The 16,693-nt window shown below is 47.9% G+C and overlaps 1 protein-coding gene across 4 annotated transcripts in view; it reads right to left on the reverse strand.

Annotated features, from left to right (window-relative positions):
* Positions 1-3,929: 3,929 nt before the first annotated feature.
* LOC127003258 (uncharacterized) overlaps positions 3,930-16,693 on the reverse strand; it is a 38,229-nt gene continuing 25,465 nt past the window's right edge. For 2 of the 4 annotated variants that reach the window (XM_050869680.1, XM_050869679.1), the window contains exon 2: positions 3,930-8,719. In XM_050869680.1, the coding sequence (XP_050725637.1) occupies positions 5,427-8,693 (3,267 nt within the window). In that variant the 5' untranslated portion in view covers positions 8,694-8,719 and the 3' untranslated portion in view covers positions 3,930-5,426. Of the gene's footprint in view, positions 8,720-11,592; positions 12,055-12,707; positions 12,771-16,693 lie in introns of those variants that run through there. The other 2 variants (XM_050869682.1, XM_050869683.1) reach the window with 2 other exon arrangements.

Raw genomic sequence — 16,693 nt, forward strand, 5'->3', positions numbered from 1 at the left:
ATCAAGGGCCCGGCAGTGCCCCAAGCGGTATTTGCAAAAGTGGGAAGTACTACACCACAGCGGGCAACCGCTCCTCCTGCCCCGCCATCTTCACCCGCCGAACAGTCCGTGACGACCACTGCCACCCAGACTGAGACCCGGCCACCCAGGACGCTGTTACACAGACGCCGACAAGGAGGGAAGGCAATGCCAGCCTTACCAACGCCCGGTTTTGTGAGGAGTCGGGAACGCAGACGACGCCACAAGAGAAAACGCAGCCAACACAGACCACCTCACCGTAGACAGAAGATGGGAGACAAGCCCCTGACCATCACCAACGAAATTGACGCCGACACCGCGTGACGCTACTGTCCTGTCGTTTCACCGCTTGCAAAGTGCCCATTGGACGAGGAACATGTTCCACCTCCGTGGTGTAATGGTTATCACGCCTAGCTACGAATCCTCGCCCTGGGTTCAAATCTAGGGCCGGTCAGTAGATGTCCAGCTCACCCAACCGTTCATCCTCGCCTCTCGGGCTGGTAAAGAAATGAGTAATTTGAGTACCCAGGGCAATTTGGGGAGGGTAAACTATGGTAACCCTGGATGTTACACTCAAGGCAAGTATAGAGAGGTATCGTTACTCTCATAGAACGTGAAGAACAAAATTTTGAAATGAGCTTTTTTATTAGGACCTCTTGGATGTTTTTTTTTTTTTTGTTATAAACTACTTCAATAAAATAAAATAAGATGTGGAATTTTTGTTTTATACCCTATGAAGCAATTGTCGGTGAATAAAAAATATAAATATAAATGTTCACGGCATTTCCTGGACGATGATTGGCTGGCGTCTCGATAAGCTCCGCCCCTTCCTCCAGCTCCTGAAATAAATTATCTCGGTTTGTTTACTCAAGTCAGACTCGCCGCTCACCTCACGCCTTGGCCTTGGGTCTGTGCGTGAGCGGCGAGTCTGACTTGAGTAAACAAATCCCGAGGCGAATGAACACCGTCACAGCGGCAATTTTGACCCTATGTGTATTTTTACCTCGGAACGTATCACACACCATCAGATGCAGAAAAGCATGCAGATTTAGGATCTGGGCTTATAAAAGTGATGCGACGAAAACCAGCTGAGTACTAAGGAGTTGAAGGGAAATAAGTGCAAGAAAATGTTTACTCCATAGTTCACTTAACTCTGATTTTCGTATGTGTAATTTTACATTATTGTTACAATTTTATGCTAGTGTGATGCAGAATTTTCTCAGGAAGATGATGGTGATCTCAGTTTTTCGTAAAAATGAATGTTGGGGTCAGGAAACAGGATGGGAGTGAGGTGTGTAAGTCGTCGGTTTGGGCAGACAACGAGGATGGGACGTGGCCAAGCGTGAAGGCTATAGAAGTTGCCAACGAGTGATTTCCTCCCGTCTGTATGACGATACCTTCTCTATACTTGCCTTGGTTACACTGGCCCTCTGTCCTTGGGTGATGGGTTCTTACCCACCACAGGCTCAAGAGTCAGTGCTACGGAGATGAGCACCGAGGCCACGCGCAGCTTTAACGTTTCCCCCAACTTAACACTTAAACTTTCATTGGATGGAGTATAGGATTTTCAGTTGTATTTGCATTTTGAAACCTTGGAAAGAATTTCTCTAAACATATAGTGTGAAATAGTAGGCCAAGCACACACACACACACACACACACACACACACACACACACACACACACACACACACACACACACACACACACACACACACACACACACACACACTTTTTAACAATACTTATTTCCGACTGCTTCTTAGGAAAAAGGAGTAAGACGAAAATAAGAAAGGAAGGATAATAATAACAACAACAATAATAATAATAATAATAATAATAATAATAATAATAATAATAATAATAATAATAATAATAATGATAATAATAATAAAATCAACAACAGCCCTTACTCTGAGGGCTTGCATTATTCCATTCTAAACTCTTGACAGCCGTCATAAAAGTATAATTACACTTTAATAATTCAACTTCTTGTTCCCTCTCCCTCCCTTCATCCCTCCATCTCTCCTTTCCTCCCTTCCTCCCCCCCCTTATCCCTTACTTCCCTGCTTTCCTCCCTCACTGATCCCTGCCTTCCCTTCCTTTTACCTTCCTCATCTCTCTTCCTTCATTCCCTACCTTCATCCTCCTTCAGATTCCCTTCTTCTCCCCTCCTTTACTCCCTTTCCCCTCACTTCTCTGCCCTTCCCCCTTCTCCGATTCTTTCCTTCCTTCCTTCCCCTCTTCCCTTCCTCACCTCTCCTCTCTCACTCCCTACCTTAATCCTCCCCTTGAAACCCTCCCTCTCTCCCTCCGTCACCTTTAACTTTGCTTCCCTTCTCCCTTACTCTTTCCTTCCCTCCCTCCTTTCCCTTCCTCATCCTTCCATCACTCCCTACCATCCTTAATTCTCCCTAGATTCCCTCCATCTGTCCCTCCCTACCTCTCTTACCCATCACTCCGCTTCTCTCTCTCTCCCTCACCGTTTCCTTCCTTCCCTCCTTCCTTCCTTTCTTTACCACTCTTCCCTCCTCTCTACCTTCCTAAATCCCTCCTTAGATTCCCTCCGTCTCTCCCTCCCTACTTTCTTTACACCTAACTTCGCTTCCCTCCCTCTCCCTCAATCTCTCCCTCCCTCCCTTCTTCTATTCCCTTCCCTCCTCCCTCTCATGTTCGCTCCCTCCCTTCCTCCTCCATCTCTCCTTTAACAGACAAAACAACGAGTTCAAAACTTGTATTTTATTCGCGTTATTTTTCTCCAGTTCAAAGTTTCGTTTTGGAAAGGGAAAATATCAGATAAATTCATTTGTTTGTTTTTTTCATTCACCATATTTTTTCAGTATTTTTCCGTTTTCTTTTTCTTACTTTCCATTTTTATCTTCTTCACTCTTTTTCCTTTTTTTTCTTTGAACATTTTCTTAATATATTTTGCTTGTATTTATTTGTTCGTTTTTTCTATCCAGTGTTTCCCTTGTCCCCTAAATTATCCTTTACTATTTTTCTTTCTTACTATTTTCCTGTTTTTTTTAAGCTTCTCTTCTTTATCCTGTGATTTTTTCCTTTTCTATTTTTCTCTTACTATTTTCCCGTTCATTTTTATTCTTTCTTCATATGTAGCACAACATCATTATCCTGATTATTCCTTCTCTTCCTCCTCCTCCTCCTCCTCCTTATCTCAGACTGGCTTTCCTCATTATCTTTAATATTACTTCCGCCTCTCACCTCACACTCACCTCACACACACACACACACACACACACACACACACACACACACACACACACACACACACACACACACACACACACACACACACACACACACACACACACACACACACACACACACACACACACACACACACACACACACACACACACACACACACACACACACACACACACACACACACACACACACACACACACACACACACACACACACACACACACACACACACACACACACACACACACACACACACACACACACACACACACACACACACACACACACACACACACACACACACACACACACACACACACACACTCTCTCTCTCTCTCTCGTCCTTGATTTCCTTTCCTTGTGTCCGTTCTCCCCCCTCTCCTCCTCCTCCTCCTCTTTTGGTCTATTCTCTTTCCTAAACTTAAAATATAAACACGTTGATCAGTTTTCATAAACATTTATTTTTGGCAACAGTTGTAAGCAACACAGAATCTGGCAACACTTGTGACTCGAAGCAAACTTAAAATCAAAACTATATCAGGAAGGAATGTCCGACCGAGGGAAAGAAAATAAATGGAAAGAGAGAACAAGAACAAACAAACAAACAAACAAATAAACACAGGGAAGTAATTGAACGCCGAAGTGAACTCTGAACCCCAGTTTCGGAACACGAAAAATCAAAAACTTGATTAAATTGTTTATTCAGTTTTGCAACAATTAAAATAATAATAATTGATTGGGTGGTATGATTGGACACAGAAAGAGGGAATTCAGTAATAAAACAAATGAAATATATATGACCATTGAGAGAAAAAAAATATAGCTTTACATTATAAAGGAATAAACGAAAAGAATAAAATAATTCACTTTCTTAATTTAAAAACAAAATGTAATGAACAAATGGCTGCGGTAGAACACCTTAAAAAAAGGACTTTGGGAATGAAAAAGAGCATGAACCAACTTTACAGTGAAGAGGAACACAAAACAGTATAAACCAAAAATACTTAAAGGAAGTTTTTTTCAATTTTCCAATTCAGACCAAAAAACGAAGTGAACAGATGACTGAGGCTGAACACGAAAATAAATAATTTGGTAATAAAACTAGTAAAATCCAACCGAACAGTAAAGAAGAATAAAAAGTAATATGAAAAATACGAAAAGTAAATGTTTTTTTTTCGTTTGTTCTCTCAAAACCAGACTGTGGCGGAACATTAAAAGTAGGAATTTGATCATGAAACCAAAAAGACACAACCTATTAGTGAGGTGGAAAACATAGCATTATATGAACAAAAAATATTCGGAAAGGACGTTGATGATTTCTTGATATCATAAAACAATCAACTTACAATAAATGACTATCTTAGAACAATTAAATAAAGAATCTGATAATGAAACACTTAAAACAAGGCAGGCACTGAGGAGGGAAACAAGGAAATATATCAACAACGTATATACGATAATTAAAACTGATCCAGGAATTATCCATGTGTTTCATTAGTTAAGTACACGGGTTAGCAATGGCTTTGAGTTCCTGATGTTTTCCGTGAGTGACAATTTTCAGCATCTGTTTGTCGAGCGTCAGCAAGGGGCGCACGGTTCCTTCAGTGTCCCCTAGATCAATAATGTCGCCGTTTTCTGTGTGACTTCACGGAGGGTTGAGAGGAGGCCTTAAGTATTTGCTCCGTGTTGGTCCGTATTGATTCAAGGTGCTGTGTATCATTGGCTTCAGCCTTGATACCCTTGGCGGCTGGGTCGGGCAGCACGGCCTGACTCGGGGCTGCGGGGCCAGGCCCTTCGTCCAGCGCCACCACCGGGGGGCCGCGGTTTTCTGTGAGAGTCGGCGTCGGGACGTTCTCTGTGAGTGTCGGCGAGGCAAGGGGGAACTTGTACGCATGGTCGTCGTCCTCGTCACCGCTGCTCTCGAGGTAGTCGCTGGGACTGAACACCACGTAACATCGCGTGTCCTCCTCCCCTGCCCCGGAGGCGTCAACAGGGTGCAGCAGCTTGCTCTGGATGGAGTGCACAAGCAGGGACATGGGGTGGTCCAGGGCGTGCTCCTCCTTGTCCGAGGTGTCGTCGGTGTCGGTCTCGCTCCTGAGGGTGATGTCCAGCTCGTACAGGTCCCCCTCAGAGTCTGTGAGTCCCTCGCTGCCGCGGAGAACGCTCGGCTCAGAGTCGGAGTCAAGAGTCGTCCTCGCGAGGGGCGGGGCGGCCGGTGCCCTTGGGTGCAGGCCCGCCCCGCCCCGCTAAGCGAAAAAACACCTCGGAGTCCGGAAGGGTGTTGTCCCGAGGCACTGCAGGGGGCTTGCCCTCTCCCCTGGTGGTCTTGCCGTCCCTGTCCGAGGTGGCGCGGCTTTGGTAGATATTGGTCACTTTGCCCTCGAAGAAGCGCAGCTCGTCCTTGTTGAGGTGGCGGCAGTTTTTGGGCAGCGCGGCGTTGGTGCTGCTGGAGGTGGAGATCACCGCCACCCGTGACTTGCCGCCGCGCAGCGACCCGAAGCGGGGCTTGGCGAAGGACGACGACTCGCTCTTCTTGCCGCGCAGACTCCGGGTGCGCATGTAGTGTTCAGTTACGCCGCTCTCGCCGCCCGAGATCCCGAAGAAGCGCAGCTCGTCCTTGTAGAGGTTACGGCAGTTTTTGGGAAGCGAGGCGTTAGTGCTGCTGGAGGTGGAGATCACCGGCACGCGGGACTTGCCGCCGCGCAGCGACCCGAAGCGAGGCTTGGCCCTGGACGACGACTCGCTCTTCTTGCCGCGCAGACTCACGGTGCGCATGAAGGGCACAGTGGCGCCGCTCTCGGCGCCCGAGATCCCGAAGAAGCGCAGCTCGTCCTCGTAGAGGTTACGGCAGTTTTTGGGCAGCGCGGCGTTGGTGCTGCTGGAGGTGGAGATCACCGCCACGCGTGACTTGCCGCCGCGCAGCGACCTGAAGCGAGTCTTGGCGAAAGACGACGACTCGCTCTTCTTGCCGCGCAGCGACCCGAAGGGATGCTTGGCGAAGGACGACGACTCGCTCTTCTTGCCGCGTAGACTCACGGTGCGCATGAAGGGCACAGTGACGCCGCTTTCGCCGCCCGAGATCCCGAAGAAGCGCAGCTCGTCCTCGTAGAGGTGGCGGCAGTTTTTGGGCAGCGCGGCGTTGGTGCTGCTGGAGGTGGAGATCACTGGCACGCGTGACTTGCCGCCGCGCAGCGACCCGAAGCGAGGCTTGGCGAAGGACGACGACTCTTTCTTTTTGCCGCGCAGACTCTGGGTGCGCATGAAGGGCTCAGTGGCGCCGCCCGAGGTCCCGAAGAAGCGCAGCTCGTCGGCCCTGAGGGTGCGCACCTTGTCGGGGACGGTGGTGCGGGCGGGGATCGTCGGGATGGGCGTCGGCTTGGGCTTCTCGGGGGACGCTCTGCCGCCGTCACAGTCTGACGAGGAAGACGACGACGACGACCGCCACCGCGCGTTCATCTTGCGGAACTTCTGCACGAGGGAGGCCACGTCGGAGTCCCTATCAGCCTTTTCCTCTTTTTTATTTTCTTCTCTCTCATTCTTTTCCATTTCTTCCCTAGTTCTCCTCTCCCTCTCTTCTCTTTCCTTCCTCTCCTTTTCTTCTTTAGCGATTCTCTCCTTTTCCTTCGCGATTCTTTCCTTCTCTGCCTTTTCTTGCTCTAGCTTTTTCTTTTTCTCTCTCTCTTCTTGCTCAAGTCTTTGCTTTTTCTTCGCCTTCTCCTCTTCTTTTCTCTTCTCCTCGAGTTCTCTTTGCCGTCGCTTGTTGTCATCCTTCTCGTCATCACTGGAGGACGAGGAGCTGCTGGTCCTCGACTGCCGCTGCAGCCACCGCCTGGAGTCCTTCTCAACCTTGGGAGTGACCTTGCCCTTGGCCGCGGCGTGGCTTGGCGGCGGAGTCAGTGGGAGGGGTGGGGCATCCTCAACGGGGCTGAGCGGAGGCTCAAACTGCATCTGGAGGTTTTTGACGGAGGCGCTGGACATCCTGGTGAGGGAGCCGCGCTGCTCCTTCTCAGGGGACATGCTCCTGGCCTGGCGCGGCAACGGCCTCTCGAAGGGCGTCCTGAGGGTGTGGATGACGATGCGGCTCGTCCTCGTAATTGTCACCTTCTCAGTGGACATGAAGGACTGGCCTGAAGCTCCGGCCTCGAAGCGCTGCCGCAGACTCCTGACGGAGGGTGTCCAGGCGGGAAGCACGCGCTCCGGGTGCTCCATTGGCGGGGTCTTGACCGGCACAGCGGTGGCTCCCACCCCCACTTGTACCACGCCCTCCTCCTGGGAGAGTTTGATGAATATTTGTGTTCGTGGCGCCTCGGGGGTTGTCTCTAGCACCGTCCTGCTGGGGCTGAGGGGTGGAGGCTCGCGACCGCTGTCTTGCGTGGCCTCCCTCTCAAATAGCATCTTGAGCTTCTTGACGCTGGGCGGGGAGCTCTGGGCGTGGTAGCGCAGCACAGATGAGGCGTCAGGCTCGCTCTTGGACCGCCGATGGTTTTTCTTTCGCATCCGTGCCGCGTGGTCGGACGTGCGGCGCATCACTTCGCCAGATTCTGGCTCCGGCCTGGCGGTCTTGAGGCTGGCCTCGCTGCGGGACTTGCCGCGGAGGTCCTGCTGGTCGGTCATCATAAACACTTCACTGGCCTCGTCCACGTGCTGTGGTGAATCTTCGTATTCCTGGAGCCGCTTCCTGACGGATGCAGCCGTGACGGCAGGCTTCGGGGGTTGCCGCCGCTCCGGGCTCCTGGGCTCCCGCAGCAGCAGGCTGTTGTGGCGACTCACCCACCGTCTGTCAGGACCAATGCCCGCCTTGGGGCTCTCCTCGGAAGCCTCGCCGGCAGGTTGTCCTTGTCCGGTGGGCTGTTCGTCTCCCTGCTGGGGCGTGGGATTGCTTTCAATCTTTCCTCGGAGGTCCTTAACTGAAGGAAGGACGACGGCCGACTTCTGCGTGTCCTTCCTCATCTGCCGCTTCCGCCGCTGCCACAAGTGACCGTCTGAGTGTGATCGGGTGCGTCGCTGCCCACTCGGGGAGGGGGAGCGTGGGGTGGGGGGTGGCGTGGCCAAGGAGGCTACCGTGGACTCTGAGGCGTCACTAACGTAGCCGCTACTCTGCGTATTGGCGCCGCGAATGGCGGCACAGCGTACAGGGGACGGGGATTCGCTCCTGGGTGGGGGGCGGCTCTGCGGAGGCGCTGCCTGGCGGCCTGGGGGAGGGGTGCCCTCACGGCCGAGCATCGGCATGGACTTGGAGCGAAGAAGCCGTAAGAGAGAACCGTCACTTTTGAAGGGCTGGTTGGTGTTGGGGATATCGTAAGGGATGGACTTGGGGCCCCACACTGTGGTCAGGCGGGGCGTCGGGGAGGGCTGGCCGCGGTCGCTCATGTCACTCGCGTCACCTGTCCTCGGCTCGGGGGTCGTCAGCTTGCCGATCACGAAGGAAGCCAGCGACGCCGCGGACATGGCCGCTCACTGCTGGCCGACACCACCTGGGGGGAGGCACGGGTGAGGCGGGGGCAGGGGTGAGACAGGGGGGCAGGGGGCAAGGGAGGCAGGAAGAGAGAGAGAGAGAGAGAGAGAGAGAGAGAGAGAGAGAGAGAGAGAGAGAGAGAGAGAGAGAGAGAGAGAGATGTGTGTGTTGGTGGTGATAAGAGAAGATTGGTGTGATAAGACAATCTTCTGAGGCTTAAGGCCCAGTCACACTGGCTCTACGACCTACCGCTGACCTCCAGCGACCTGCAGGTCGCGGGAGGTCTCACATGGTCGACGATTGTTCGTGCGTGCGTTCGTCATGTGTCTCCGTCTGCCCTGTGACCGATGGAGGTTTTAGGTCATGCTCTAAAACCTCCAGCCGACCTCTCAGGTCGCTGCCGGTCGTAAAAAAGGTTGCCGTCCGGTGGCCGAATGGACTGCGTCTGGACGGCAAGCGGACTGCCACCGGTGGCCGACAGGTGACCATTAACTGTTGAACGGCGACCGGATGGCAAGCAGACGCCGTCTGGTTGCCGTCAGATAGTAGGAGGTCGCTGATGTTCGGCGTCCACTTTTCATCTGTCATAGGTCGTGGTCGACGTCCGGCCTTCCACCACACGGCGAGTTGTGTGGCGACCGGTGGTAGATCAAACCACCCTTGCCAGGAAATAAGGTACATTCCTGAGCCGTGACGTCCCACGCCACTCAGGCCGTCCAAGCTCCGTCCCGACTCAACCTGCTCCACAGGTCAAACACACTGGCAAATGTGTATGGGTCACCTCTGCCTAACCAAAATAAATCACTGCAGGACATGATGTGCACAGCAGTAACAATAAGAGTCTGTGGAGCTATTGGCTTTTATCCATTTCAAGAAGAATTGTTAATCTCAACTTCTCTGCCCAGGGTGGTGGAAATGCATTAGAACGAATATAATGTAACATACATACTATTAACAGGTTAAATCAATATTGTTTGGAGCATTTTTTGCATGTCTGCGGCACATAGGGGGCGGGGGGTCCACAAATATCCGTCTTTCGCTGCAGTGAAGCACAGAATACTTTCATTACCTTTATAAAAAACTATTTTTTCATATATAATTTACAGAAATTAGAATGAAAAATGTGTAATATAACTGGGTGATAATATTACTGTACCACGACAGCTGCAGGTCGTTAAGGGAGGTCGCCGTCCTCATTGCGACAGAACGCGTACTGGTCCTTGCCTGTCGGTCACCGGTCGGCGTATGGTGGGCGCCTTGGCCTGACTCCAGGTGTGAGGTCAAGGTGTGAATCTTACCATGGTCGCCGTCCGGCCACCCACTGGACGCACACTGGACGGACACTAAACGACCACCGGTAGCCGTTCTGTCGCACGACTACTTTGCCACCAATGTGGTCGGGGAGCGGTGGGTGTGCATTTTGCGGTCGTGGGTGGTCGTTAGCAGGTCGTAGAGTCAGTGTGATTGTAACTTTACACACCATGATGGTGGTGGTAGTAATGGTGTTGGTGGTAATGGTGTTGGTGGTAATGGTGGTGATGGGGTGGTGTTGGTGGAGGAGGAGGGGAGGGGTGGGGCGACGTTAATGCTGATGATGTTGATGATGCATTGACAGGTAATGGTGTGCACTCTTATCAGTACAAAGTTAATCGTAGAGACATGTCTTTCACACACACACTCACACACACACACACACACACACACACACACACACACACACACACACACACACACACACACACACACACACGCAGACGCAGACGCAGACACACACACACACACACACACACACACACACACACACACACACACACACACACACACACACACATACTAATAAGTACAGAGGATGACATACCAACCTTGAAGACTGATAAAACACACTCACACAAACAAAATAGAAGCAGGATAAAAGTATGTAAAATCGTCTTCTTCATTACTTACACAGCAATGAGATGATTATGAAAAAGTATCTGGGATGTAAAGGAGGAGCAAACGGGTCAAAGGCGACAAAAACAAGCTGTAGATATTAAAGAAATATAATGGAAACCTATACAAGAAAACCAGAGGAAAAGAAAACGGGGAAAAGTTGACAAAAACAAGTTACGGATATCAATGAAATTGAGATGAAATTGAAACTCCCGGAAAAGGAAAACAAGAAATTAGATACTCAGTCACAAATTAATCGAAAATGTTAAATATAGATATTTAAATTAGTTAAAAAAGTCAAATAGTACTGTTATATCCTTGAGGAGACAACGTTAATAATAGGTATGCCGTAATTAACCTGTTTACCCTCTTGAATCTACCTGGACTTGGCTACAAGGTCATGTGTCGCCGGTCTGTCGGGGCGGGACACACCCTGACTGACACACGGCACACTCATTCACTGCGCGGTGGACAGGGGCTCTCACCCCGCCTCACTCTGTCTGGGAATCGAACCCGGGATCACTCGGGTGAACATAAACGTGGATCCTTCTTGCTAACCATTTAATTATTAAGAGTTTTTGTAGTTGGGAAACAGAGAACTGTTTTTTTTATGATTTGTAAAGCAGAAGCAAAAACAATGTAAACGATAATGATCATAATAATCCTGGATCGTGTTAATCATACAAAATTTGAAAAGTTCGATTGAGTTTTGATTTCTGTATTTAAGTAACGTGTGAAGGGGATATTTTGTCTATATTGTCCGTGAAGCTCGCAGCCCACCCAGCTGTTCATTCCCCATTTCGGACTGGCAGACAAAGAATATGGGTACCTTGGGAAACCTAGGAGGGGTGACCTGTGGATGTTGCACTGGCCCTGTGCCCCGGGGTGATGGGTTCAGGATCAAGGGCTAATGCGACGGATATGAGCACCGAGGCTACGCGCAGGCTAAGCCCCCAACATTACCTTTAATCTTGGTGAGTCTCCTAAAGAAGAGTGTGACGTAAGGGGGTCGTGTGTTAGGGACGAAATTGTGTGTTGTGAGTGACGAAACCTCCGAGGCCCAAAGGATGAAGGGAGTGGAGGGAGTCGTGGGTCTTCTGTGAGCCGCCTTGATCAGGTAAATCACGTACTATTTGTTGTTAGGAAAGAATGATCAGGAAAGAATGATCAGAAGTGGAATAGAGAGTCGGTGGAGTGGATTGGAGAAATGGAGGGAAGTGGAAGCCGAGAGAGAAGCAGAGGATAAAACGGTGAGGTTAAGTGGAGGAGGAGGAAGTGGAGGAGAGGGAAGGAGAGGAAGGTAAAACATTGAAGTGGAAAAGGAGAGGAAGTCACGATTCGATGCTATTAGGATGCTCCACTTTTATCCAGCATTAACTTACTCGTTAACTCAGTCTCTCCACCTCTCCAGTCTTCCTCATCCTTATTCTCTCACCTCCCTCTCCTCCACATCCTAACCCTGCCATTTTCCTCTGTTTTGCTTCTCCACTCCATCTTCCTCCTCCCTCCTCCCTCCACCTCTCCCCTCTACTTCTCTTACTCCAACTCATTACTCTTTCACTACTTTACCTCTCCACTACTCCATTATTGTTACTCCACCTCTCCACTAATCCACCTCCCTGCTCTTCCACCTCCCTGCTCATCCACCCCTCTCCTTCACCTCCCTCTAATCCACCTCTCACACCTGGCTTCTGCTTACCACCTCTTAATTAGGACTTCTATTGATTCATTAGGTACCGTAAACTTACACCCCCTCCTCTCCCACCTTCCCACCCCCCACACCCTCCTATTATATTCGTGTCACGTGACCTAACGGGAATAACTGTGGAGCGTGGACACCTGGGATCAATTAAAGGTGTGATGGTGTTGCGTGGTGATGATGTTGGCGATGATTGGTAGTTTGCGTTAGAAAGAACTCTGGGGCTGTTCGTCATTTATCCTCTTTGGGGTAAATTTGAGATTGTATTGGAAGTTAAAGTGGTAGGAAAGGGTAAGGAAGGGAAGGGAAAGGAAGTGATAGCAAGGGAGGGGCTGGTCCTCTTCTTCCACCTCGTTAACCTCACTCGAAACTTTCTTACTTTCTCACTCTCTCACTTTTCTCTCTTTCTTTAAATCGCTCTCTGTGTATGCCTTTGATGGAGTGAGTAAGTAAACTGATTATGTGGGAGCCTCCTACCGGGAGGAAGGGAAGGAGGGGGGAGGAGGGAGAGAAGGAAGGGGGGGAGGAGGGAGAAAAATGAAGGGGCGAGGAGGGAGACAAGGATAAGGTATTTTCTCCTGTCACTTCTTCACTTTATTCATTCTGTCTAGTATTACAACAAATTGATATTCGTTACACCTTGATAAGTGATGAGTAAGGTTTGAGGATATAGCCAGGTGATGAGACAGGTGACAAGGTGCTTTCTCAGGTATTAATTAGTCCCGGTGGAGGTGTGTGGCAAGGGGCAAAGGGGATTCGAACCATCTCATTCAAGGTCTGAGATGTGTGTGATTCACCGTGAACTCTGGAGCAACGCAATTAAAGGTTCAAGTGTTATCAGTTATCAGGTTCGGAGTATTTAGTATATGGGTCAGTGGATGTTTTTTATTATTATGTCTAGTTGTTGTTATTGTTGTTGTTGTTGGTGGTGGTGGTGTCGGTGGTGGAGGTGGTGTTTAAATTTATCGAATATGTGCAGCAATTAAAATTCCCCGTTTTTAAGTCTTGTTATAATGGAAAACTGATCGCCGTATCACTGAAACACACACACACATACTTTTTAACAATACCTGTTTCCGACTGCTACTTAGGAAAAAGGAGTAAGACGAAAATAAGAAAGGAAGGATAATAATAATAATAATAATAATAATAATAATAATAATAATAATAATAATAATAATAATGATAATAATAAAATCAACAACAGCCCTTACTCTGAGGGCTTGCATTATTCCATTCTAAACTCTTGACAGCCGTCATAAAAGTATAATTACACTTTAATAATTCAACTTCTTGCTCCCTCTCCCTCCCTTCATCCCTCCATCTCTCCTTTCCTCCCTTCCTCCCCCCCCTTATCCCTTACTTCCCTGCTTTCCTCCCTCACTGATCCCTGCCTTCCCTTCCTTTTACCTTCCTCATCTCTCTTCCCTCATTCCCTACCTTCATCCTCCTTCAGATTCCCTTATTCTCCCCCCTCCTTTACTCCCTTTCCCCTCACTTCTCTGCCCTTCCCCCTTCTCTGATTCCTTCCTTCCTTTCTTCCCCTCTTTCCTTCCTCACCTCTCCTCCCTCACTCCCTACCTTAATCCTCCCCTTGAAACCCTCCCTCTCCCCCGTCACCTTTAACTTTGCTTCCCTTCTCCCTTACTCTTTCCTTCCCTCCCTCCTTTTGGAGTTTTTGGTTTTTGGTTTCTGAACCAACTCGACAAAATAACATACTCGACCTTGTTATAACTACCGACGATAACCTAGTCAGTAATGTCACGGTAGGAGAACACCTCGGTTCTTGCGATCATAAATTAGTGCGCGTCGACTTTAGAGCTCAAACATCAGTGACTGAAAATAAAGGTGCCCAATTTCAAAAGAGCTAACTTCGTAGAAATCCGACAAAAACTAACAGAAATACAACTATCAGATGACGGCAATGTAGAGGGAGCCTGGCTAAGCTTTAAAAGTCATTTACTCACTCAGCAGAACACATTCGTCCCTTTGTGCGAGAAGCGAATTAACACTAATAAAAGCCCACCTTGGTTTAATAGCGAAATTAAACACTCAGTCAAGGAGAGAAAATTGTTTTACAGGTTAAAGAAAGAACAAAGCACGCCCGAAAACATTAGACTTAATAATGATGCCAGACGACGAGTAAAAAGATAAGTATGTCAGGCAAAGCGTAGATATGAAGAAAATATTACAGCCAACTGTAAAAATAATCCCAAATCCTTCTTCAGTTACATAAACAACAGAAAGGCGATCAGAAGTGGAATTGGACCTTTATCAAACAGCGACGGTGCACTAGTGACTGACAGCCAACACATTGCAAACCTCTTAAACAATTACTTTTCCTCGGTGTTTGATACTAACAGTCTTCCTCCCCACACCACCAACACCTACTAATGCATCTCGAGCATGCATTGCTAATTTTTGAAATAACAACCCAAGAAGTCCTAGCTCATTCACTTAAAACAAATAAAAAAATAAAGTCCGGACCCCGACAAAAAATATCCTATATACTAAAAAAACAAGAAAGAAAAAGCCCTCCTCTCCTCCCGTATTCAATATGTCTGCGACAAAGTCAGGACAAGGCATCGTTGGAAAAGGCTGGCAAAAGGCACCTTTTTTAAGGAGACAAAAAAAAAAAAAAAAAAAAAAAAAAAAAAACAGACCCGGTAATTACAGTTTTTGCTATGAGACTTGAGATTATAATTGGGGACAAAGATTGCCTTGAAAGCACTCTCATTAATTTGGGATTCACACAACATGGCTCCAACAAAAAATCCTCCCTATTAAACCTATTGACCTTCTATAACGACCTCTTCTCAGTTTATGACGTAACCAAATCATTGGACGTAGTGTCATGATTTCATTATTCAAGAAATGGCCGTGAAAAAATGAAATGAAAAGTCGCCAGTTTTTGATTGAGAGCGAGAGACAAGTAAGGCGGGAACCAGGAAGGGAAAAAACAGACCTTATTCAAATCATATTCGTTATTGCTGCCTAAGCTGAACTTGAGTGGGATGTGACCCCCTATTACTGTGCATGGTGGTGTTTTTTGTTAAATAATAATCCATAAAAACGAGATGTCAGTTGTGGCGAAGTGCATGCATCTTGACCGCGGAGGGCGCTGAAGGATTAGGGGTCGCGGGGGGCACCAAGCAATCTTCCCCCAGACTCCTCCCACGCGACAAGACGTCCTTCGCCCCGCGCGCCACGTGCCCATCATCTTCTTTTTGTTTTTTTTGATAGTAGTGTGTGTCTGTGACTGTGTACTGTAGGCGAGGAGCCTTTGGGAGGTAGTAGTAGGCGTGCGTGTGAGGTTAAGAAAAGAGGAGGAAGGAGAGAATCCAGTGCGAACGGACCACGTAGCGTGGGGGTTCAGGTGCCCACTGCCCCCTACAGTTAAGTTAATACACAGTTTGTGATGTGATGTCTTGAGAGAAGCTAGTAGCTGGTGTGTGCTGGAATTTAATTTAATTATTTTTTTTTTTCAGAGCTGTTTCTTTGTTTAAGTAAATAAGTTTTAGAAACGTCTGTCTTCTTTGTCTTATAGATGTGACGAGTACAAGAAGAGAAGAGAGATTAGAGAGGCTGAGAAGTTAGTTTTTTTTGCTTTATTTATTTTATTTATTTTATTTTATTTTATTTTAAATTTTCCAAGAAGTCTAAGAAGAAGTTCAAAGAAGAGATTCTTGAGAAGTTCTATCTTGATTTCAGAAAGCACATCATAAATTACATTAATTTACTTTATAGATTAAAGCAAATAGGTATTGACGGTCAAGTAAACAAATGGATCGCGAATTGATTGGTTGCAGACAACATTGAGTGGTTTAATTGTTTAACTCACTCCTCAGACCGGTCACGGTCACAGTGGCTCGGTTTCAGGGCTCATCTCTTTGCCAGTTATTTCATTCAACATATCATATGTGTTGGACTCAATAATCAAATTGTGGTAAGTTTTGAGACGACACAAAGATATTAAGTTTCTCACTGACGAAGACAGGCAAAGCCTCCAAGAGGATTTTGCACAAAATTTCAGCTTGGTCGGATAGATGGGAGATGCCCTTTAACGTAGACAAGTGCCAGGTCCTTCAAGTTGGAACAAGAAATAAGAAGTTCGATTACGAAATGGGCGGCGTTAAACTCACAAACGTTCAATGCGTTAAGGACCTGGGGGTCAAAATCGCGTCAAACCTCAAATTCTCACATCCTTGCATCGATGCAGCAAATAAAGCGAACAGAATGTTGGGCTTCATTAAAAGAAACTTTTTATTCAAGAATAAAGATGTAATACTCCCGCTCTACAATATTTTAGTCAGACCTCACTTGGAATATGTGGTACAGTTTTGGTCTCCCCACCATGCAAAGGAC

Source organism: Eriocheir sinensis, chromosome 25 (genome assembly GCF_024679095.1).
Source record: "Eriocheir sinensis breed Jianghai 21 chromosome 25, ASM2467909v1, whole genome shotgun sequence".
NCBI classification, from domain to species: Eukaryota; Metazoa; Arthropoda; class Malacostraca; order Decapoda; family Varunidae; genus Eriocheir; species Eriocheir sinensis.